The sequence below is a fragment of the Vombatus ursinus genome, unplaced genomic scaffold (genome assembly GCF_900497805.2).
Source record: "Vombatus ursinus unplaced genomic scaffold, bare-nosed wombat genome assembly UNPS02000582.1, whole genome shotgun sequence".
NCBI lineage: Eukaryota > Metazoa > Chordata > Mammalia > Diprotodontia > Vombatidae > Vombatus > Vombatus ursinus.
Window position 1 is genome coordinate 46,081 of NW_020940360.1, and position 24,157 is coordinate 70,237.

General features: G+C 36.6%; 1 protein-coding gene and 2 pseudogenes across 1 annotated transcript; all 3 read left to right on the forward strand.

The window, feature by feature from the left end:
• LOC114037198 overlaps window positions 1-24,157 on the forward strand; it is a 91,889-nt pseudogene that overhangs the window by 421 nt on the left and 67,311 nt on the right.
• Window positions 17,375-18,329, forward strand: LOC114038741 (olfactory receptor 14A2-like). Its single transcript, XM_027856148.1, has 2 exons — window positions 17,375-17,440; window positions 17,667-18,329. The coding sequence occupies exons 1-2, from the start codon at window positions 17,375-17,377 to the stop codon at window positions 18,327-18,329; spliced, it is 729 nt and encodes a 242-aa protein (XP_027711949.1).
• Window positions 23,279-23,611, forward strand: LOC114037093 (annotated as a pseudogene).

Consider the following 24,157-nt stretch of genomic DNA (forward strand, 5'->3'; position numbering starts at 1 on the left):
AATATCTAAAACATCAAAGTAAGTATTTGAGAATGGAGGCAATAGATAAACCCTTGTCCCTTAATCAGTTAAAACACTAGAAAGACCAGTAGATGGGAAAGCTGAAAGAGATTAGGTAGGTGGGAAACTATTCTCCATCCAGATAGTAATTGAAAATAAATAGATAATTAAATCTTAGATATTGCTCTCCCTTCAATGGATACAACAAAATTAGTAACTTCAGCCAGCTGATAGGAATCAGATGCTATGGGTTCCTCCATAAGCTGAAACTAGAATGCGTACCACACTTGAAAGTGACAAAAGAAAGTAGGGATAAAATTAACTGTATTCTTAGCCCCCATTGTCAATTTGAAATTTAGCCATCTAAATGTATGAGACTCCATGTATTCTTCAATGAACTTCACTAGGATTGTTGAGAATTACTTTGGTTTTTTTTTCACTTTCCTAATGGGGCTACCTGTTTACCATGAAGCAATATAAATCATGGTTGACCATTAGATCTCTCCTTATCCCCTTATTCCTCTCTTACCCCAATCATAAATAACTGCCTGAAAACATATGCTAACTTGAATTCATCAAGGGCAGCTAGAGGCTCCCTTATATTATTCCTGTCATAGTCTTCTCTCTCAAGGAACTCATCTTCAAATAAGGAAAGACAATCAATAATAGAATTCATATGCAAGAGAGATGAAAAGATCCAGTGGGCCTTACATTAGAAAAATAAGATAGGTGATAAAACATCTTTTTTACTGTTATTTCCATTTATAGAACCATATCCATTTCTGATATCACATCAGTGACAATGCAGAGGTGGATAATTGATAGCTATGGCTACTGAAAAAACACCTTTAAAAGGAGTTGCCAGGTCTCCCATCCACAACTGTAATTACCTGGATGGCAGCAGTAGGGACTGGGCTTGAAAACAGAGGTGGTCTAGTGTGATACTATTTCCAGGATGGTTGGGCTCAAATTCTAGGTCTGTCTCTATCCAAGTTTGAGAAGAAAAATTGATTGATAAAGCAGTGGTAGTTTGACTTGCCTGGCACATGAAGTCTCCTATCTTTCCCTGTACTTTGCTGCTTCAGATCGGCTGTCTGTATAATCAGTTCCAAAAACAAGCCCTTTGGTTGATCCCTTCTCTCTATTCACACAGGTATCACCTTAATTCAGGCTTTCATCACCTCTAGCCTAGATTACCACAATAGTCTCCTAACAAGCCTCCCTAATTCCAGTCTCTCATCACTCCAGAACATTCTGAGCACTACTGACAAAATAATTATACTAAGAGCAAATCTGACCACGTTACTATACAATTCAATCAATTCTCCTAGCACCCTATAGCCTCAAGTATAAAATATAAACTCTTTTATTCAGCTTTATAGCATTTTAAGAACTGGCCTCACACCAGTCATTCCTCTTTAAACCTTACTCCTTATCCCGCACACTTTGATCAGCTGAATTGACCTTCACTCTGTTCCCCAGATCCATGCCTTTACACTGAACATATTACACATCTTCAATGCAATCCTTCCTAACCTCTGTGCCTCAAAGACTCTCTTCTCTTTCTTTATGGTACAGAACAAGAAACATCTTCTGAAGCCTTTTCTAATCTCCTTCATCTGCTGGTGCACTCTATCACAATATATCATACATTTAATGACCATTTGTAATTTGGTATCTCTATCTTTAGAACACAAGCTTCTTCAGAGTAGGGGTTGCCTCATTCCTTGCAGTTGTATCCTTACAACTGAGTAGTTCCCCTTGAACACAGTAGGTATACAATAAATGTTTCCTAAGTAACTGATTGATTCTCATCATTTCTCTTGCCTTCTAATCTCCCTGAATTTTAATGGTCATCTTTGTGGGCTATAGCCAAACCTGTTGCTTCTATATCGTCTTTGAACAATGGGAGGAACTTGAAGTTTCTGAAATACTAAGCTTCCTCTCTTCCTCCTATCCAATGTGGCATTATTTCATTTCTTCTTCTTCAATTTCACCTTTCTCAGAAAAGACATCACAGGTGAAAAGAAAAGATTCTAACCATCATCTTAATTATTTAAACACTAGCTACACAAAAAAGCAAAAAAAAAAAATTTCCAGATTATTGGTTAGAGGACAGGAAAACACATGTTATAGAAAATGATTATTCATTGAGGAACCCCTAGATAAGCTTTTAAAAACTAAGAATTTAAAATAATATACAATTTCATCAATATAGGAGACCAAAAATATAACACTAGAAATCATCTGTATTTTCATTTGAAGCTAACAGGCTTAAGGTAAATAAGATCAATATTAAAGATTTTTTCAAGAATTATATCTCTTTGGGGCAGCTAGGTGGCACAGTGGATAGAGCACCAGCCCTGGAGCCAGGAGGACCTGAGTTCAAATCTGACCTCAGACACATAACACTTAGTAGCTATGGAACTCTGGGCAAGTCATTTAACCACAAATGCCTCACCAAAAATAATAATAATAATTATTATTATTATTATTATTACTATTATATCCCTTTGAATTAATTTTCCCATGCATTTATCTTCCAAAACCACATTTCATGCTCGTATATTTACAAATGTGGTTGAAAAGACCTATAGTTTCCATGCATTCACTCAAGGTAACCATAAATATCTGATATAAGGAAGCATTTTTTTCATTTAACTGAAAATAGGACTAGCAAAAGAACTCATAGTAGTTCACAGAGAAGAGATAGAATTCTCTCACCTCTCTAATCAGTGGTATTTTCCCCTCGGTCTTATACAGTTATTAAATTCAAAATAAGGAAGGTAGATACAAGATAGCACAGCAGCAGGAAGAAGTACAGCGAGTTCTACCCCAAAACTCACTCAAACAGACATAGAAGATGCACTAGATCAAATCTTGATCAGAAAATCTAAGCATTTCATACTAAAAGACAAGAGCTGAACAGAAACCCTAAATTTCAAATACAGAAGTTAATGATGTAAAACTGGAAACACAAATGAAAAAGTATATAGCACTAAAACTAGTAAATTACTATTCTCTAATATGGGGAGATGATAAATATGTCCCCACTGCTCCCTATTATCTGAACCAGTGGTCATAGAGGGACTCTAATAAAACAGAGGGCCTGGAGTCTCATCATTTTAAAAGAGGGTGGAAAGAGCACGGAAGAAAAGGAGGATGAGCAGGAGAGAGAGAAACAAAGCAAAATTATAATGAAGGTACATAAACATGTAAACAACTAAGAAAATGGATTGGGAGAGCAGCTGCATCTCAACATGAGAGGGAAACAGAGAAGGAGAGGGAAAAAGAGAGAGAGGAGAAGGAGAAGGAGAGAGGGAGGAGATGGGAAAGCAAGAGGAGATGGGGAGGAGACAGAGAAAGAGAGAGAGACAGATAGAAAGAACTAAGTATAGAAATGCATTTCTCTGAGCAGGGAAATGGGAGGAGAAGAGGAAAGGCAGAACTTAAGAGAAAGCAGATTAAGAAAGAAAGTAGGGATTAGTCCCGAGCAAAACAAACCGTAGCAAAGAATGTACAAAAGCATTTATAGAACTTTGTGAGGTGGCAAAAAAATGGGAATCTGAGGGAGTGCTGATCAATTGAGGAATAACTGAACAAGATATGGAATACAAAAGGGATGACATCAGGTAGAATCCTTGGAACTGAAGTGGAGGAGACTCTCCTGCTATCATTGATACTGCCACCACTGCCTATGATGACATCTGTGACTCTTTGGCTTTGGACTTCTCAGATTTGCCAGTATATTGAATTGCTGTAGAGGAATATACAAAAATAGAGAAAACTGAAGAAGGTACTTATGGTGCTATATACAAGGATCCACATAAACTAGAGGTCAGATGGTAGCCATGATGAAAATCAGATTACAGAGTGAGGAGGACATTACAAGTAGTGCAATTCAAGAAATTTTGTGGTTGAAGGAACTTCACCCTAACATTGCCAGCTTTCAAGATGTACTTATGTGAGATGCTAGACTATATCTCATTTTTTATTCCTTACCATGTATCTAAAAAAATAATTGGATTCTATCCCTCCTAGCCAGTATATGAATTCTTCACTCATTAAAAGTTATGTATACCAAATCTTATGACACACTGTCTTTTGTTACTCAGGAAGAGTTCCTCACAGACATGTGAAACTTCAAAATCTGTTAATAAATAACAAATGAGTAATTAAGCTAGCTGACTTTGGACTTGCATGGGCCTTTGTGGGTGTGATCTCCAATTTGACAATGGAGTAAGTGACTGAAGAAAGACAAATATAGAGTTGATTTGGTTAAAATAGGGTATCAATTGAAAAGGGAAAGAATTTAAGTCAAAGCAGATGGTCAGGGAAAGTACTGAGGGGTGCATGAACTAAAGGTACTGGTGACGACAAAGCAGAAATTAAAGAAGAATAAGCTGTGGTAAAATGTGGGCATTCTAGTTTTTTTCTAAATAGAGGAATCCATTTTTAAGTATGGCTCTTGAAATCAATATTTGAGATTTCAAAATATCTTTATGTTGGGGATAAAAGATAATTCCTTATGTCAAATTTGTCTTGACCATCTCAGTTTCTGTGTATTTGTGCACATTACGTATATAACACTGTCTCCAAGGGTACTTCTGCCTGTCTGTTAAAATACTACCTACCTATCCTTGAGGAACTACATTACCACCTCCATAAATTAGAAAGTTCTCCCGGATAATATCAGTCAAAAGTTCACCCTCACACATTTTTCTGAGCAGTTTGTTCTCGTCTCATTCATGTATCCCTTGGTATTGTGAATTGTAATTATTTGCATGTTTTTCTTTTAACCCCTGAAAGACTTAAAAACCATTGAAGTTTGCAACAAGAGATGATTCATTTTTTTAAATATCTAGATTTAGGATAGAGGCTTGCACAAAGCAAACAATTGATAAAAGCTTAATGAAAAGACATACTGACTCATATCTTTGTGCCATCTCTAAATGTACAGATACATTTCTCTATGGCCTTATAGTTGGTTTGAAGACAAGCTTTGTGATATAATTCATAAGTTTATGAGGGCAGATGGGTATTTTAATTCAGTCAATGTGAATCAGAATGGGAAGAGAGCAGTTATTCCCTACACTATCTTAGGCATATAGAGATGGTAAAACAGACTCAACACAAATGGGCATGCTCTAGGAGTTAGGCTTCAAGTTGAGAATGGATTTGTATTTCAAGATGGTTGGTGGCATAGTCTTTGGTCAACAAAGAGCACAAAATGAAATGAGCCAAGTTGGTCTCAAAATGGTACCATTGCCCTCTTTTCTGTGACAATTCTAGGCTACTGAACTACTGATAATATCAAAATGACAGTCTTGGACTGGATATCCATCCTGGGCACTGGATAGCATTATAAATTGCTTGAGAATCTATAACACTGCTTGTCTTAAATAGTGGAAGACAATCATTTATTCATAAAGAGCAAATTCAGGTTTGCCTCAGCACAGAAACCTGGAAGAACTTTCAAGTCAACCTTGACATGAGATACTTGGATTAACATCCTGATTCTAAGTATTTCTGTGAATACTGGCAAGTCACATAACTTCTTTGAACCTTAGTATCCTTTTGTGTCAAAAGGTAATAATACTACTTGAGCTATCTACCTCACAGGGTTCTTATAAAGAGTGGTTTTACATAATCCTTTAAAATCACATTTATCCCCTCCCCCAATCTGCCCTCCTCTCTATCAACCTCCAGCTCTCTTATTCCCTTTCCCCTTATTTTCCTGTAGGGTAAGATAGATTTCCAAGCCAAATCCTATGAGAATAAGATTCACTCATTCCCTCTCACCTTCCCCCATTTCCCCTCCACTGTAAAAGCCTTTTCTTGTCTGTTTCATGTGACATAATTTACCCCATTCTACTTCTCCCTTTCTCATTTCCCCAGTATAATCCTCTCTCACCCCTTAATTTTATTTTCCAGATACCACCCCTTCATCTTCAACTCTCTCTGCACCCCCTATCTACCTGTCTCTCTATCTATATATACACACATATAATTTTTCCCTCCCACTACCCTAATTCGGACAAAGGACTCATGAGTTACAAAAATCATCTTTACGTGCAGGAATGGAAACAGTGCAACCTTAACAACTCCTTATGATTTCTCTTTCCTGTTTGCTTCTTCCATATTTCACTTGAGTCTTGTAGTTGAAAGTCAAATTTTCTATTCAACTCTGGTCTTTTCCTCAGGAATGCTTGAAAGTCACCTATTTCATTGAATGACCACTTTTTTCCCAGAAGGCTTATATTGAGTTTAGCTGGGTATGTGATTCTTGGTTGTAATCCTATTCCCTTTACCTTCCGGAATAGCACACTCTATGCCCTCTGGTCCCTTAATGTAGAAGCTGCTAAATCTTGTGTTATCCTGATTGTATTTCCACAATACTTGAATTGTTTCTTTCTGGCTGCCTGCAACATTTTTTCCTTGACCTGGGAATTCTGCAATTTGGCTACATTATTCCTAGGAGTTTTCCATTGGGGATCTCTTTCAGGAGGAGATTGGTAGGTTCTTTCAATTTCTATTTTGCCCTCTGGTTCTAAAATATCAGGGCAGTTTTCCTTGATAATTTCTTGAAAGATAATGGCTAGCCCCTTTTTTTGATCATAGTTTTCAGATAGTCAAATAATTTTTAAGTTTTCTGTCCTGGATCTTTTCTCCACATCAATTGTTTTTCCAATGAGATATTTCACATTCTCTTCTATTTTTTCATTCTTTTGGATTAGTTTTACAATGCCCTGAGTTCTCATATAGTTGCTAGCTTGAAATTGCTCCATTCTAATTTTTAAGGAAGTATTTTCTTCAGCAACATTTTGGACTTTCATTTTGATTTGTCCAGTTTTGCTTTTTAGGGCATTCTTCTCCTCATTGGATTTTTGGACCTCTTTTGCCATTTTGGTTAAGCTGTTTTTTAAGGTGTTATTTTTTTCAGTATTTTTTGGGTCTCCTTTAGCATCACTCTCAGGTTTTCCTCTACTTCTCTTACTTGCTTCTCAAAATCCTTTTTGAGCTCTTCCATGGCCTGGGAACAATTCATATTTATCTTGGAGGCTTTGTATGTAGTAGCTTTGGCTTCATTGTCTTCTTCTGGTTGTATGTTTTGATCTTCTTTGCCACCAAAATAAGATCATGTAGTCTGACGCTTTTTGCGCAGCTTGCTCATAGTTCTGGCCAATTACTTGAGTTATAAACTCTTGGTTAAGGTAGGGGTCTGTTTCCAGTGTGGAGAATGTACTGTCCCAAATTTCGGGGGTTTTGTGCAGCTGTTTTCAGAGATACTTCTAGGGACCTGTAAATTTTCAATTCTTCCAAGGTGCTATAATCAAGGGCGAGGTGTTTACTCCTTTTCTGGCCTGTGCTCTGGTCTATGAGTGACCACAAGCACTCTTTTCCGTCTTGGAACTGTGAGGAGGATTTCCTCTCCACAGCCACTACAAGCTCCACCAGACCAGCTCTCCTCCTCAACCCAGGACTGCCACCTAGAACTGTGACCCAGATACAAGCATGGGCAAAGCAAGAGAATCCTGCACCACCAGAGAGATCCCTGTAATCCCCCTCTGATCAGACACTCGATTCCCCCTTAGTCTGTGGGCCAGAAGCTCAGGTGGGAGCCACCGCCCCAGGGCCAACCTTGGGGAATAGGGCTGGGACCCTTGATTGTGTCTCACTGCAGAAACAGACATTTCCCACCAACCTTCTAAGTTGTCATTGGCGTTCATGGGTTGAGAAGGGTGGAAACCACCACAGCTGCCTGCACTTCAGTCCCCTCAGGCCTGCTCCAGGTTCACTGTGGCCTGTGCGACCATGCCTAACTGCACTCCTCTCCCGGCCCTGCACAATATACCTTTCTGATCAACCATCCAATTTGTTTTGGGATGGAAATTTGTTTCTCTTTGTCTTTTTGTGGTTTCTGCTGCTTTAGAATTTGTTTAGAGCCATTTTTATAGGTATTTGGAAGGGTTTGGGGGAAAGCTCAAGCAAGTCACTGCTTTTACTCTGCCATCTTGGCTCCACCCCCTAAATATTTTTAAAAACTCTCAGCAGAATTGAACTTATCAATAGTAAAAATAATAAAAATCACATTATTATCTCAATAGGGGAAGAAAAAGTTTTTGATAAAATGCAACACGTATTCCTATTTAAAACATTAGAAAGCACAGGAATTGATAGAACTGTTCTGAAAATCATAAGTAGTAAATATCTCAAACCAAGAGCAAGCATTACCTGTAATGGAGATAAATTTAAAGACTTCCCAATAAGATCGGGAGTAAGGCAGGGATGTCTAGTGTCACCTGTATTATTCAAGATTGAACTAGCAATAAAAAAAGAAAAATAAATTAAAAGAATAAAAATAGGCAACGAGGAAACAGAACTATCACTCTGCAAATGATATGATGGTATAATAAGAAACCTTAGAGAATCAACTAAAGAAAATAATTGAAACAACTAACTGAAACAAAGTTGCAGGATATAAAATAAATCCACATAAATCATTAGCATATCTATATATTACCAACAAAACCCAATGGTAAAAAATAGAAAGAGAAATTCCATTTAAAATAACTGTAGACAATATAAAATATTTGGGAGTCTACCAGTAAAACAAACCCAGGGATGAGTTCATAGAACTCAATTATAAAATAATTTTCATACCAATAAAGGCATATCTAAGCAACTCGAGAAATATTAATTGCTCATAAGCGGGCAAAGATGAAATAATAAAAATAACAATTCTACCTAAATTAATTTAACTATTCAGTGCCCAAACAAACACACCACCAAAATTTACTTCATAGGGCTAGAAAAAATAGTGACAAAATTAATCTGGAAGAACAAAAGGTGAAAATAATAAGGGAATCAATGGGAGAAAAATGTAAAGGAGGGCAACCTAACAATTCCAGGTTTCCAACTATATTACAAAATGGTAATCATCAAATAATCTAATACTTGATAAGAAATAGAGTGGTGGATCAGTAGAAGAGATTAGGTATACAATACACAGAAGTTAATGACCATAAAAATCTAGTGACTATAATAATCTAAACCCAAAGATCCAAGCTTTGTGGGTAAGAACTCAGCATTTGACAAAAATTGCTGGGAAAACTGAAAAGCAGTTTGGCAGAAACTAGGGATAGACCTATATCTCACAGTGTATACTAAGATAAGTTCAAAATGCATAAATGATTTAGACATAGAAGGTGACATCATAAGAAATTTAGGGGAACATGAAAAAATGAACCTGCTAGATTTATCAATAAAGAAGAGTTTATGCTCAAACAGATAGAAAGGATTATTGGAAATAAAATAGATCATATTGATGATATAAAATGTAAAAGTTTTTGCATAAACAAAATTAATACAGCCAAAATTAGAAAGAAAACAGGAAATTGGAGAAAATATTTACACCAAGTTTCTCTGATAAAGTCTTCATTTCTCAAATAAATTGGGAACTGAGTCAAATTTATAAAAATAAGAGATATTCCATAGTAGATAAGTTTTCAAACAATATGAATAAGCAATTTTCAGAAGAAATCCAAGCTAGCAATAGTCACATGAAAAAATGTTCTGAATCACTATTGATTAGAGAATACAAATGAAAACAACTCTGAGATACCACCTCACACCTATCAGATGGACTAACATGACATTTACTCCAGATTATTAGGAATCTCAATAACAGACAGAGGAGGTAGCAAAAGATGGGCAGTTATACTTATGCTCAGGAATACTCAAGCAGATAGTCCTCTTACCAATTTCAGAGAATTTTGTTTTTTCTTCAGACACCAGAAAACAGACACACCAGAAAACTGCCAACAGTTATCAAAATGAGAATAACTTCCAATTTTTTACAACTCTCATGGACACAAATAATGTCAGAAGGAACCTAGAAAGCATTGCCATGAAGCATATAGTGAATCATGTGGTATTTTTCTCATGGAGAAAAGAAAAAAATTAATTTGGTTAATGAAAAGTTATCTATGAATATAATAAAAGAAAACTGGCTTTGGATTTCTGGATGTTGGCATAATACAAAGTAATGGCTCTTGTCTAGGAATGGAAGTTCATAAGAATACATATGCTCACTAAAAGTGCTTCAAAGTAAAAAAAGATGATAGAAAGTTAACTATTCACATTCACCAAGATAAATGGCATAAAGTATGGCTAAAATGAAAGAAGGATACCAGTTGAGAAGCCTTTCAGAAGGCTACACGACAGGTTCCAAGAAAGGATCAGAAATAAAATTCAAGGGCTAAAAAGGTCATATATAAATTCCAAATTTAGGTAACAAACAAGAAGAATTAGAGGACATGATTCAAGAAGCAAATATGACCTCATACATATCACTGAAGATGAGTGTTATGAACCCCATGACTGGAATAATGCTATCAATGGGACTACTACTATAGTGCTTCTAAAAGTAGCAGGAGAACAAAAAAAATGATGGAGTGTGGTGAGGTAGAATTGTAAACTATACTTATTATGAACTATAATCATGTGAGGGTATCCTAGAAATATAAGAACAAGAATGATAGAGAGCATTTGAGTCAAAATTAATGGAGGTACTAACATTAACTATATGCAGTATAGGATACAAATGACCTAAACATAAAGACAAAAACAATGAGGAATTCTCTGATAGCAGAAAGTGAAGTGAAGTCCTCTTCACTTAAGAAGCCCCTTTATGAGGGTAAAAGAAATTGTAAAAGCTGGCTTGAAGTCTGATACCAAAAAAACTAAGATCTTGGCAACTGGTCTCATCACTTTTTGGCAAATAGAGGGAGAAGAAATGGTAGCAGTGTCATATTTTATATTCTTGGGCTCAAAGATCACTACAGATGGTGACCGAAGCCATGAAATTTTTAAAAGACACTTGCTCCTTAGAAGGTAAGCTCTGGCAAATTGGGACAGCATACTAAAAAGCAGAGATATCACCTTACCAACAAAGGTCCATATAGTCAAAGCGATGGTTTTTCCAGTAGCAAAGAATGGCTATGGGAGTTGGACTATTTGGAAAGCTGAGTACCACAGAACTGATGCTTTCAAATTGTGGTGCTTGAGAAGTCTTTTGAGAGTCTTTTAGACAGCAAGGAGATCAAATCAGTCAATACTGAAAGAAATCAATTCAGGCAGTTCACTAAAAGGTCAAATACTGAAGTTGAAGCTTAAATATTTTGGCCACATAATGAGAAGGTAGAACACATTGCAAAAGACCCTGATGATGGGAAAAATTGAAGGGAAAAGGAAAAGAGGAGTGCAGAGGATGAAATAGTTATCATGCAAATAATGATAATTAACTTGGATAGAGTTCACGAGATAGTGGAGGATACAAGGGACTGGGATACTTTCTTCCATGGGGTCATGAAGAATCAGACGTGACTAAACAAAAAAAGAGGAATTCAGGAAAATGATCAGAAACCTGGCACAGAGATATGATATCATAGTGATGGAGAGAGTTTAAGTATTAAGACATCTCTTAAAGTTCTTTCTGTCTCTCTTCCTCTCTCTCTCTCATTCTCCTTCCCTCCCACCCTCTCTCACATATCTCCATGACTTCTTTTTACATCAATAAATGATTAGTATGTATAAGGTACTGTGCTGGGTGCTAGGAATTGAGATGATTTTTGTGTCAGATTGTCAAATGAAACCCCCTTTCTTATAACAAATGGAGAAATATAAAAGATAATGGTTGCAATGAAGAATACTGCTTTTTCTAAGAGATGCAGAGGAATATTTTTGGGGGGTTTGTTTGGCTTTGGGGATAGCTGTGGTATACTGATTTATATTGCTTTGTGGGACACGAAACTTTCTTCTGAATTAAAAATAGTTTTAAATGTGATCTGATGGGGCAGCTAGGTGCTGCAGTGGTTAGAGCACCACACCTGGATTCAGGAGGACCCGAGTTCAAATACGGCCTCAGACCAGACAATTGATACTTACTAGCTGTGTGACCCAGGTCGCTTAACCCCATTGCCTAGCCAAAAAGGAAAAAAAAAATCTGATGTTTACTGGGATATTTATGGTGTTATCAAGGTAAGTCATAGCATGTAGGTGTCTTAGAGTTCTCAAATGACCCCCATTTCCCAAAGGCCATGCTAACAAGCTGGCTATAGGACCTAGGATTTGAGATCAGGGACTGTAGAGCCCTTAACACTGTATAACTGTAGAAACTCTCAGGAGAAATGTAGGTCTATCATCCTCAGAGAATTCTAGCAAATTTAGAGAGCTTGAATCTCAGAAGGAAAATAAAATGACGTAAGAACATAGCAAATATATCAACCTCAGAGAAAGAACTAAATACTAAGAAATGTGATTCCCTAAAAATACTTTAAATGTTATGGTTGAAGTAAAAAAGTGGTAAGCATAGCTAGGAAGGCATCAGTGCTTCCCAGCTCAGTATACTTACTGTGACTGAGAATATAGCTGGATCCTACCAAGCACAGAAATCAGAAAAAAAGAAATGAAAATTTTTGTCAACCGCACTTCAGCACTGGGCATATGAATATCCTTCATTTTCGAAACTTAATCCATCTCTACATAAGTCCATAAGTGCCAGAATGGAGAACAAATAATCTTATTTCAAGCAATGGATTGAAGAAATGAATGGAATTAAAGGTATACATTTCTACCTTTTTGGTTATCAAAATGTAGATGCATCAGTGACTTTGTGTCCAAGATTAGAAAAAAATTTTGACAAAACAAATCTTAAATGTCCAGAAATATTAAAAACTATGTCAGCAAAGGGAGAGAGGTTGTTACAACTTCCATCTACAATTTTAAGGAGGTTCTTGGGTATGAAAATCAAGCCAAGTGTGTAAAAATTAAAAAGAATGTGAAGATTGTTTTGGGTAAGCTCCTCCATCTTCATATTCTTTACTAAGCTTTGGCATGCAGGTCCTCCATTTTGCCCCCTTGCTACCCAGTGAGCATTCAATTTAGTCTCCCCTTCCTGCAAATTCTCATTCGATGCACTCAGGACTAGCTTTCTTTGTGGTGCAGTCAGTTTCAAAATCACATATCCTTTCTCTATAATATTCAAGCAACACATTCTTTCTAGTACCTGATCTCAACTAAGTGTTAGAAAAAATAGAGCACATCCAACAAAACTGTCTCTTTAATGGTGAAATTCAGGAAGCAAAAAACAGAGAAGCTGAGCATTTCAGGCAATCTTAGGCCACAAGCTGGGGGTACAATGATCTTTCCAATGACTTTTATGGTTTATAGACTAAGTGATCACTGAAAGGCTAACCACAAATAAATGAATACGCAAGCATTTACTAAGGTCCTAAAGTAGGCCAATCACTATGCTAGGGGCTAGGCATTCAAAGATAGATGGAAAAACAGTCCTTAATTTCACCCTTTTGAATAGGCAGGACAAAAGAACAGAAATGGTAGATGGAATGCTGTATATGAGGAAAGAAGGGAGGTTAGGTGTTGCAGTGGAAGGAGTACTGTGCTGGGGATCAGGAAGAATCATCTTTGTGAGTTTAAATATGATCTCAGACACTTACTATCTCTGTGGCCCTGGGCAAGTCACTTACCCCTATTTGCTTCAGTTCTTCATTTGTAAGATGAGCTGGAAATGTAAATGGTAAACCATTCCAATATTTTTGCCAAGAAAACCCCAAAAGGGGTCATGTAGAGTCAAATATGATTCAAATGACTGAACAACAATATGGGGAAAAGCAATAAGGATATGTTAGTTAGACACTAGATTGGATTAAGGGAAAGAAGATTAATGTGCAATATGGTTGGAAATAAGGATTAGGTCCTCTTTCAGAAAGCATTTAAAAATCAAAAATAAGAGCTTCAATTTAATTCTATGAGAATTAGTGAGCCCTCTGAGGTTTAATGAGTGGGGGCGTGACATGCTCAATTTTGTGTTTTAGGAAAGCCAGTTTGTCAGAAATGTGATAGATGGATTAAAGAGGGGAGAAATGTGGGACAGCGACACCAATTAAAAGACACTGTACTATTCTAGAGAGTAAGTGACAAGGGTCAGAACTAAAGTCGTGACTGAGAAATGAAGTTGAAGGGACAAATGTGGGAGACGTGCTGATAGAAAGAATACTATGTGAAAACTGATTAAATATGGGGACAGAGGTAAGAGTGACATGAAAAGGATAGCAGTGAAGATATGAATCTGGAGACTGCAAGGATGATAGTACTCTTGAAGAAGTAAGAAAGTTGAGAACCAGGGGGTCTGTGGAAAATGGGGAAGATAATCAGTGGGTTTGGGACATGCTGAGTTTGAGATAGCTAAAGGACATCCACTTTGGAATGCCCAATACATGACACAATTCTAAAGCTTAAGAGAGAAAGACTAAGGCAGGAAATATAGCAAAGGAACTCATCATCATAATGGGAACATGAAAAAACCCATGTGAAATAATATGGTCACTGAGAGAACATGAAAGGAAAGAACAGTAGAAAGTCTAAATCAGAAGCTGTGCATAAACATAGTTAGAGGGCGTGATGGGACAGTGATGTTGCAGCATGAGAAATTAAGAATTAGTTGTCAGATATTAAGACAACCAAGAGAGAGCAGAATAACAAAAATCCAGAGAGGAAACACTATAAAAGAATGAGAGTGCTCAAGAGTGTCAAATACTACATAGACGTCAAGAAGAATGAGTTTTTAGAAAAATCTATCAGATATACACAAAAATAAATTGTTGACTTTGAAAACGATAATTTCAGTTGACTCATGAGGTCATGTCAGATTATTTGGGGTTTATAAGGATGAATGAAGATACAGTAGATATAAGAAATAAAGAGAGCAGTTTTCTAAGACTTTTACTAGGTATAGAAATATTACAGAGCCTATTTATGTGTTTTTAAGGATAAGGGAAATGTTAGGCCCCAAAAAAGGAAGGAGCAGTTGGAGAAAGACTGAATTTTAAAGATAGAGAAGAGGCTGATAATAGGGGAAAAACCTTAAAAATGGGATGGAATCAAGGGTATATACATAGAGGATTTTACTCTTGTCAGGAGCAGGGCTATTTAATTCTTCATCAGAGATTAGGGTAAAGCAGGAGAGAATGGGGTAAAATATCAATTAACTGTGAGATGAAAAGAAGGGGGAAATAGCTCTCAACCATAATGTTCTCTGTTTTCTAAATGAAGTATGATATGAACTCTTCCCTTATGCAAATATTTGGGAGGAAAGGTCTGGGAGATATAAGGAGAGAAGATAAGTTTAGAAGCAGCCAAGGTAAGGAATGGGATATAAAAATCAACATGAAAGGAACAAAAGTACTATCTTGTTGAAATGAGGATCAGTTCCAATTATATTAATTGGTAATGAATCCAGTCAGTAGAGTTTTGTAACTTTTCCCAGCTCTATCAAACAGTAAATGAGCAAAATTATAAGAGGTGGGTGAATAAAGTAACCAAGGATTAGGGCTTGGCAAGTTGTAATCTTCAGTAAGACAAAGCAGCAGGTGATTCAAGAGGAGAGATGAATATCCAGTTAAACTGGCTAATTACAGGGACACAATTAGGATGGGAAGAAAGTAAAATCAGATTAAGCAGGATTGCCAAGCAAATTGTGAAATGGTACCAAAACCGGAGGTCTCAATAAAAACAAAGAATTGGCTTAAGAAGAATAATTCATGGGAAAACAGGCATTTTAGTTAAAGTACAAGAACTCTGATTGAAATTATACCTCTTGAAATCAATAATTGAATTCCAAAAGGTCTTTATATGAAGAAAATAGACTTCCCTCTTCCTCCCCTTGCTCATCACTGCTTCTGTTTGTGCTCATAACATACATGGAATATCTTCCCTTGCAGCCTCGATTTTTATGCCGTTTGAAATCCAACCCAAACTCTATTAACATCCCTACCAATTAAGCATGAATCTGTCCCTTGATCTTGCCAGTCAGAAATAAGCTCTCTGTCTCACATCTCTCTGAGCTCTTTATTTCCTCCCCTGCATTTTATCCCATTCTACTTTGAATTACAGTCATTTGTATATATTTCATGTTCACCTGATAGACTGGAAACATCTTGAGGCCTAGTGATGATTCATATTTTTGAAACTATGCAGGTTTAGAATAGAGGCTTATACAGAGCAAGATCTTGATAAATGTTCTGTCAAATGTTATGGGTGATCCATCCTTTTTAATTCCTTTGCCTCATGACCAAATGCAAATGTCTACTGATATATGGCCTTAGAGGCATAAATAATGGGTGTTAGAGGTATAGCTTGGGAAATATTTTATGAGTATATAGGATTTTTTTGAGTTCCAGGAGTGTTTTAACTAGGGCAAAGTAAATAAAAATCTAAAGTGGTGTTTGGGGGTGGAGGGAGCAGTTTTTCCACATGCTATATTCTTCAAACCAGAAGAGATCCAACACAGAAGAGAATGCTTCAGGAGTTATTTTTTTCCATTTGGGGATAGATTTGTATTTCAACATGTCTGGTCTGGGTTGGTGGTACCCAACAGAGAGCTTGAAATTGAAAAGGCCATGAGGAAGTCTAATCACTGATACCACATTCATCTGCATGACATGTCTAGTCTAGTGGGCTGGTTATAGTGTCAAAATGTCTTAGATAGTGAAGCAGTCTAGGCCAGGGCAGTGGACATCATTTTCAATTATTATATATCCTATATAACTTTCAGTCTCAAAGTATGAGAAGACAATCATTTGTTCATAAACAGCATATTAAGGAACGCCTCAGCAAAGGAACCTAGAGGAGCTTTCAAGACAGCCTGAAAAGCAGGAAACCTGGATTAACATCTTGGTTTTGAAACTACTTCAATAATGACGGAAAAGTCATTTACCTTTTCTGTGCTCCAGAGTCATAGGTATAAATTGATAAAAACACTACTAAAATTGCCCACATAAAAAGAGGACTTATAATTAAAGTATTTCATGATAATGAAAATTATCTACGTAGAGAGATACAGCTATTGTTAGCAACTTTTTCAGGGTAAGGATATTGTTCAGAGATTCCTAGATAATCTGGGATGTAGAAGAGCATTAAAAATCATCTACTGCAGGGGTTCTTTGCTCTTTTTTGCTTCATGAATACATTTGCTATCTGATAAAGACCATGGACAAATTTGTGAAAATCATTTCTCTTCAAGGCATTAAAATATGTAAGATTAAAATGGAAAAAATACAGGAAAATACATTTATAAAAATATTTTAGGTCCATGAATTTCAGTTTTAAATCCTATGAAGTAGCTCCAACACTTCATTTTAAAAATAGGAAATTTAAGGCAAAAAGAACTGTCATTTGCCCAAAGTCACACAGTGAGCCTGAACCAAAGTTACCTGAGATGCTCTTCTCATCATTTGGCATCCGTTTCTTTTGTCCATGCAGGCAGTAGAGAAAAAAATTCTACCTTGAGAACATGGCCAATCTCACTGTGGTGACAGGATTCCTCCTCATGGGCTTTTCCAACATCTGGGAACTACAGGTTTTACATGCAATCTTCTTCCTGATCTACCTAGTGGCTCTAATAGGTAATATACTTATTTTCACCCTCATCTCTCGAGATGGGAAATTCCATACGCCTATGTACTTCTTCCTAAAGAACCTGTCCTTTTTAGACTTTTGCTTTATTTACACCACAGTCCCCAAATCAATTGCTAACTCTCTAAGTCACAGCTGCTCCTTTTTTTGGGGGGGGGGGTGTCTCCCAGCTCTTTTTAATGGTGTTGTTTTCAGCATCAGAGCTTTTTCTCCTCACAGTGATGTCCTATGACCGCTATGTGGCCATTTATCAGCCCCTTCACTATGAATTCATCATGACTAGAGGGGCTTGTGTGAAGATGGCAGCTGCTTCCTGGCTCAGTGGAGGTTTGTTTGGGGCCATATATTCAACTAGTATATTCACTTTGCACTTCTGTGGCTCCAAGGACATCCACCAGTTCTTCTGTGATGTCCCTTCCTTGCTCCAGACCTCCTGCTCTGAAACGCACCTTGCAGTTGATGTCCCTGTGGCTTTTGGGACTGGTACAGCAGTTTTCTGCTCTATTTACATCACAATCTCTTACAGTCACATCTTCTCAACTGTCCTGAAGATGCCAACCAGAGAGGGGAGGTCAAAAGCCTTCTCCACTTTCCTGGCCCACCTCATTGTTCTCACGGTTTTTATCACCACAGCTGTCATTGCTTATCTAATGCTACCCCAGGAATCTGACTCACTTCTAGATCTGTTGTTGCCCATGTTGTATACAGTGGTGCCCCCAACCAAGAACCCAATCATCTATAGTCTGAAGAACAAGGACATGAAGACTGCTTTGATGAAACTCATAGACTGGGAACAATTATCAAAAGGATTAATACCAAAGTCTTTTCCATGATAATATGACTCTGCACATATATTTACACATGTATAAACACACATTTACATAGATAAAGGTATGCATATGTGTATATATTTCATGTTTATACACATTTATGTATATATATATATATATTTTATACATATTGATACATCACTTCAATATGTGTACATTGACTTAAATTCCTTCCTACCATGTCCATGTCAAGTTCACCAATTTTAAAATGTTGACTCCCAGATTGTCTGGAGAATCATAAGAATATGCTTTTAAAAGTATGTTCAGTCATTCTGGTCCTGAAATCAAAAGGCCATTAGTTTTCTGAAAAAAGTGTACTTATTTGAAAATAATGTATTTGAAGTTCCTCTGATCAACTTAAGTCAACTGTTTTCTTAACACATAGCTGTATAGAATGATAGAAAATATGATCTGACTTGAAAACAGATGAAGCATTTGACTCAGGGTGCCACAACTTACAGTGAAGCACCAAAAGGTCTTTATATGTCTATTTTGCTTTATAGTTTTTTGAAGTAGTTTCACTATCCAATATTTGATCACGACAATAATAGTTAGAGGTAGTTAGGAAAAGTACTATTGTCACTACTTTTTATTTAATAACAATAAACATTTTCAAGAACTACAGTAAGTGATGGCATTCTGATTCAAGTGTTTCATCTATTCTCAGGTCAGATAATGTTTTCTACTATTTCATGTTGTCAGATGTTAACTAAAGAGTTGATATAAATTGATGAGAGGATCTTCAAATATGTTATTTTCGACTAATTTTCTTTAAGAAAAGTGTTAGACTCTTGATTTAACCTTCAAGTTTAGAACATAAGTACAGAAATCCAGAATCGAGAGGGACATCAAAGGCTGTTTCTCTAGTCTAACCTTGCCTGAACTTGACACCCATAACTTGACATTCACAATTCATGGTCATCCAAATTTCATGGGAGTATTTTCAGTGAGGGAGAGGAACTTCATGCAAAGGCAACCCATTCCACTTTTGCAGGTTTTTAATTGTTCAGACGCTTTTCTCCCATTAGGCCAAACGTTACTCTCTCTGCCATTTTTATCCATTCCTCCTACTTCCACCAGTCCTTTCACTACATTAATATGTAGGTTCTTTGGGATTATTATATTGGGAGCACAAAAGGGCAAATGATACACAAATAACTAAATCAGTCATATGTTCTGATCATACAAATCTATGATACATTTAATGTATACAATCCTATTTAAAGAGTAAGATTTTTTTAGGCAATTGGGGTTAAGTGACTTGCCCAGGATCACACAGCTAGATAGTGACAAGTGTTTGGTCTGAGGCCAGATTTGACCTCATGTGCTCCTGACTTCAGGGATGGTGCTCTATCCAATGTGCCACCTAGCTGCTCCGAGAGTAAGATTCTTACAACAGCAGAGTATAAAATGATTTCTTTGTGTTGTCACTGTATACAGAAAAGACATTCTTTTTGATATTAATTTGTTACCCCAGAGACTGTAGTTTTATGTCTGCTTTGTAAGAAAGTAAATACATATTCAAGACCACACTTGAAGATGTCTAGCTAAGTCCATATATTTAAATACATGTTTAAAATTTCGTTGAACATATATCCCTATATATTTCATTTAAGTAAGAAAGGGGTCTTCATATTAAATTTTTCATGTTCAAGTATACATCCATGCATCCATCTATCTATATGTCTATCTACACACAGAGACACACACACACACACACACACACACACACACACACCACACACTTAAAATAGGTGGTATTATGGATAGAGTACAGGGCTTAACATCAGGAAGACTGGAGTTTAAATGTAGTCTCAGAAAATCCCTAGCTGTGTGATCTTGGACAAGTCACTTAACATCTCTTTGCCTATAGATTGGTGATCAACTGGAGAAACAAGTGGCAAACCACTCCAGTGTCTTTGCCAAGAAAACCCCATAAACTGAAGTCCATTGGGTCATGAAGAACTGGACGTGATTGAATGAGCAAACAACATGTATTGAATATTATGTACAAGATTTTATTAATATACATTACATAATTACATATGAAAACATATTATAATATTAGACATAGATTGATAAGAAAAGATATAATTTCAGTATTTTTTTAAATATAGTCATATCAAGGCAGCTAGGTGAAAGAACACTCACTAGCTCTATGACTCTGGGCAAGTGACTTAACCCCAATTGCCTCACCAAAAAAAAAACAAAAAACTGTGTGTGTGTGTGTGTGTGTATGTATATATATATATAAAGGTATCTTTATGGCGGGGGTAGAGGGGATCGTTTTTGCACCATTCTAAAACTGTTTTAATGGCACTCCTTGTCTAGGCTTCCCTTTGCTAAAAAAAAAAAAAAAATTTAATTCACAAAATGTTATCTGACTGAAGAAAAGGGGCACCTGCAAAACCAGCCATGGATTCAAAGACTGGCCCACTAATAATGACAATATCCTAAATATCAAAGTATGTATTTGAGAATGGAGGAAATAGATAAACCCTTGTTAACCCTTCAGTTAAAACACTAGAAAGACCAGGAGATGAGAAAGCTGGAAGAGATGAGGTAGATGGGAAAGTATTCTCCAGCCAGACAATAATTTAAAATAAATAGGTAATTAAATCTGTGATATTGCTCTCCCTTGAATGGATACAACAAAATAGTAACTTAATTCAAATAAAAGGAATCAGATGCAATGGGTTCCTCCATAAGCTGGAACTAGAATGCGTCCCACACTTGAAAGTGACAAAAGAAAATGGGGATAAAAGTAAATGTATTCTTAGCCTCCACTGTCAATTTGAAATTTAGTCATCTTGAGACTCCATATATTCTTGAATGAACTTCATTAGGATTTGTTGAAAATTACTTTGGTTTTTTTTTCTTTCACTTTCCTAACTGGGCTACCTGTTTGCCATATAGCAATAGAAATAATGATTGACCATTAGACATCAGTAACTTCTCTTACACCCAATCATTAATCACTGCCTGAAAACATATGTTAACTTGAATTCATCAAGGGCTCCCTTATATTATTCCTGTCACGGTCTTTTCTCTCAAGGAACTCATCTTCAAATAAGGGAAGACAATCAATAAAGAGCGATGAAAAGACCCAGTGGTCCTTAGATTAGAAAAATAAGATAGGTGGTAAAAACATCTTTTTTACTGTTATTTCCATTTATAAAACCATATCCATTTCTGATATCACATCATTGACAATGCAGAGGATGTTTTTCCTGGATAATTGGTAGTTATGGCCAATGAAAAAACTGCTTTAAAAGGAGTTGCTGGGTCTCCCATCCACAATTGTAATTCCCTGGATGCCAGCTGTAGGGACTGGGCTTGAAACAGAGGTGGTCTAGTGTGATACTATTTCCGGGATAGTTGGGCTCAAATTCTAGGACTGTCTCTATCCAAGTTTGAGAGGAAAACTTGATTGATACTGCAGTGGTAGTTTGACTTGCCTGGCACATTAAGTCTCCTATCTTTCCCTCTACTTTCCTGCTTCAGATAGGCCATCTGTATAATCAGTTGCAAAAACTTGCCCTTTGTTTGATCCCTTCTCTCCATTCACACAAGTATCACCTTAATTCAGGCTTTTGTCACCTTTAGCCTAGATTACTGCAATAGTCTCCTACCAAGCCCCCCTGGTTCAAGTCTCTCATCACTCCAGAACATTCTGAGTACTACTGACAAAATAATTACACTAAGAGCAAATCTGACCATGTCACTATCCAACTCAATCAATTCTATTAACATCCTATAGCCTCAAGTATAAAATATAAACTCCTTTACTCTTCTTTTAAAGAACTTTAAGAACTGGCCTTACACCAATCTTTCCTCTTTAAACTTTACTCCTTATCCCACACAGTTTGATCAGCTTAATCGACCTTCACTCTGTTCCCCAGATGATACTTCATCACCTTTCTCCATGCCTTTGCACTGAATATACTACATGTCTTAAATGCATTCCATCCTTACCTCTACGCCTCAAAGAGTCTCTTCTCTTTCTTTATGGTACAGAACAAGCAACATCTTCTGAAGCCTTTTCTAATCTCCCTTATCTGCTGGTGCACTCTATCACAACATACCATGTATTTAATGACCATTTGTAATTTGGTATCACTATCTTTAGAACACAAGCTTCTTGAGAGTAAGAGTTACCTCATTCCTTGCACTTGTATCCTTACAAGAGTAGTTCTCCTTGCACATAGTAGGTATACAGTAAATGTTTGCTGAGTAACTGATTGATTCTCATCATTTCTCTTGCCTTCTATTCTACCTGAATTTTAATGGTCTTGTTTGTGGGCTATAGCCCACCCAAACCTGTTGCTTCTATATCCTCTTTCAACAATAGGAGGAACTTGAAGTTTCTGAAATACCAAGCTTCCTCTCTTCCTCCTACCCAATGTAGCATCATTTCCTTTGTTGTTCTTCAATTTCACCTTTCTCAGAGAATCCATCACAGATGAAAAGGAAAGATTCTCATCATCATCTTTATTATTTACACATTAGCTACACAAAAATAGCAAGAAAAATAGAGACAGAGAGAGACAGAGAGAGAGAGACAGACAGACAGACAGAATTAAGAATAGAAATGCATTTCTCTGAGCAGCGAAATGGGAGTAGAAGAGGAAAGGCAGAATTTAAGAGAAAACAGATTAAGAAAGAAATTAAGGATTAGTCCTGAGGAAAACAAACTCTAGCAAAGAATGTACAAAAGTATTTATAGAAGTTTTTGAGGTGGCAAAAAAAAATGGGAATCTGAGGGAGTGTTGATCAATTGAGGAATAACTGAACAATGTATGGAATACAAAAGTGATGACATCAGTTGGAATCCTTGGAACTAAAGTGCAGGACACTCTCCTGTTATCATTGCTACTGCCACCACTGCCTATGCTGCCATCTGTGACTCTTTGGCTTTGAACTTCTCAGATTTGCCAGTATATTGAATTGCTATGGAGCAATATACAAAAATAGAGAAAACTGAAGAAGGTACTTTGGTGCTATATACAAGGGTCCATATAAACTAGAGGTCAGATGGTAGCCATGATGAAAATCAGATTACAGAGTGAGGAGAACATTATAAGTAGTGCAATTCAAGAAATTTTGCTGTTGAAGGAACTTTACCCTAACATTGCCAGCTTTCAAGATGTACTTATGTGAGATGCTAGATTATATCTCATTTTCTTATTCCTTTCCATGTATCTAAAAAATAATTGCATTCTATCCCTCCTAACCAGCATATGGATTCTTCACTCATTAAAAGTTATGTATACCAAATCTTGTAACACACTGTATTTTGTTACTCATGAAGAGCCTCACAGACATTTGAAACCTCAAAATCTGTTAATAAATAATAAATGAGTAATTAAGCTAGCTCACTTTGGACTTGCATGGGCCTTTGTGGGTGTGATCTGCAATTTGACTATGCAATAAGTGACTGAAGAAAATAGAAATATAGAGTTGATTAGGTTAACTATAGGGTATCAATTGAAAAGAGAGGGAAGTTAAGTTAAAGTAGATGGTCAGGGAAAGTACTGAGGGATGCATTGACTAAAGGTACTGGTGAAGACAAAGAAGAAATTAATGAACAACAAGCTATGGTAAAATGTAGGCATTCTAGTTTTTTTTAATATAGGAATTTATTTGAAATGATGGCTCTTGAAATCAATATTTGGGATTTCAAACTACCTTTATATTGGGGGAAAAAGATAATTCCTCATGCCAAATCTGTCTTACCCATCTCAGTTTCCGTGTATTTGTGCACAGCATTTATATAACACTATCGCTCAGGGTACTTCTGCCTGTCTGTTAAAATACTACCTACTATCCCC

What these genes read in the sequence shown, in the direction of transcription:
- LOC114038741 (XM_027856148.1), top strand. Translation starts at nt 17,375, where the DNA reads ATGGCCAATCTCACTGTGGTGACAGGATTCCTCCTCATGGGCTTTTCC. An exon ending in CCAACATCTGGGAACTACAG is followed by an intron (nt 17,441 to 17,666) that starts GTTTTACATGCA and finishes GGTGTCTCCCAG; the next exon opens with CTCTTTTTAATGGTGTTGTT.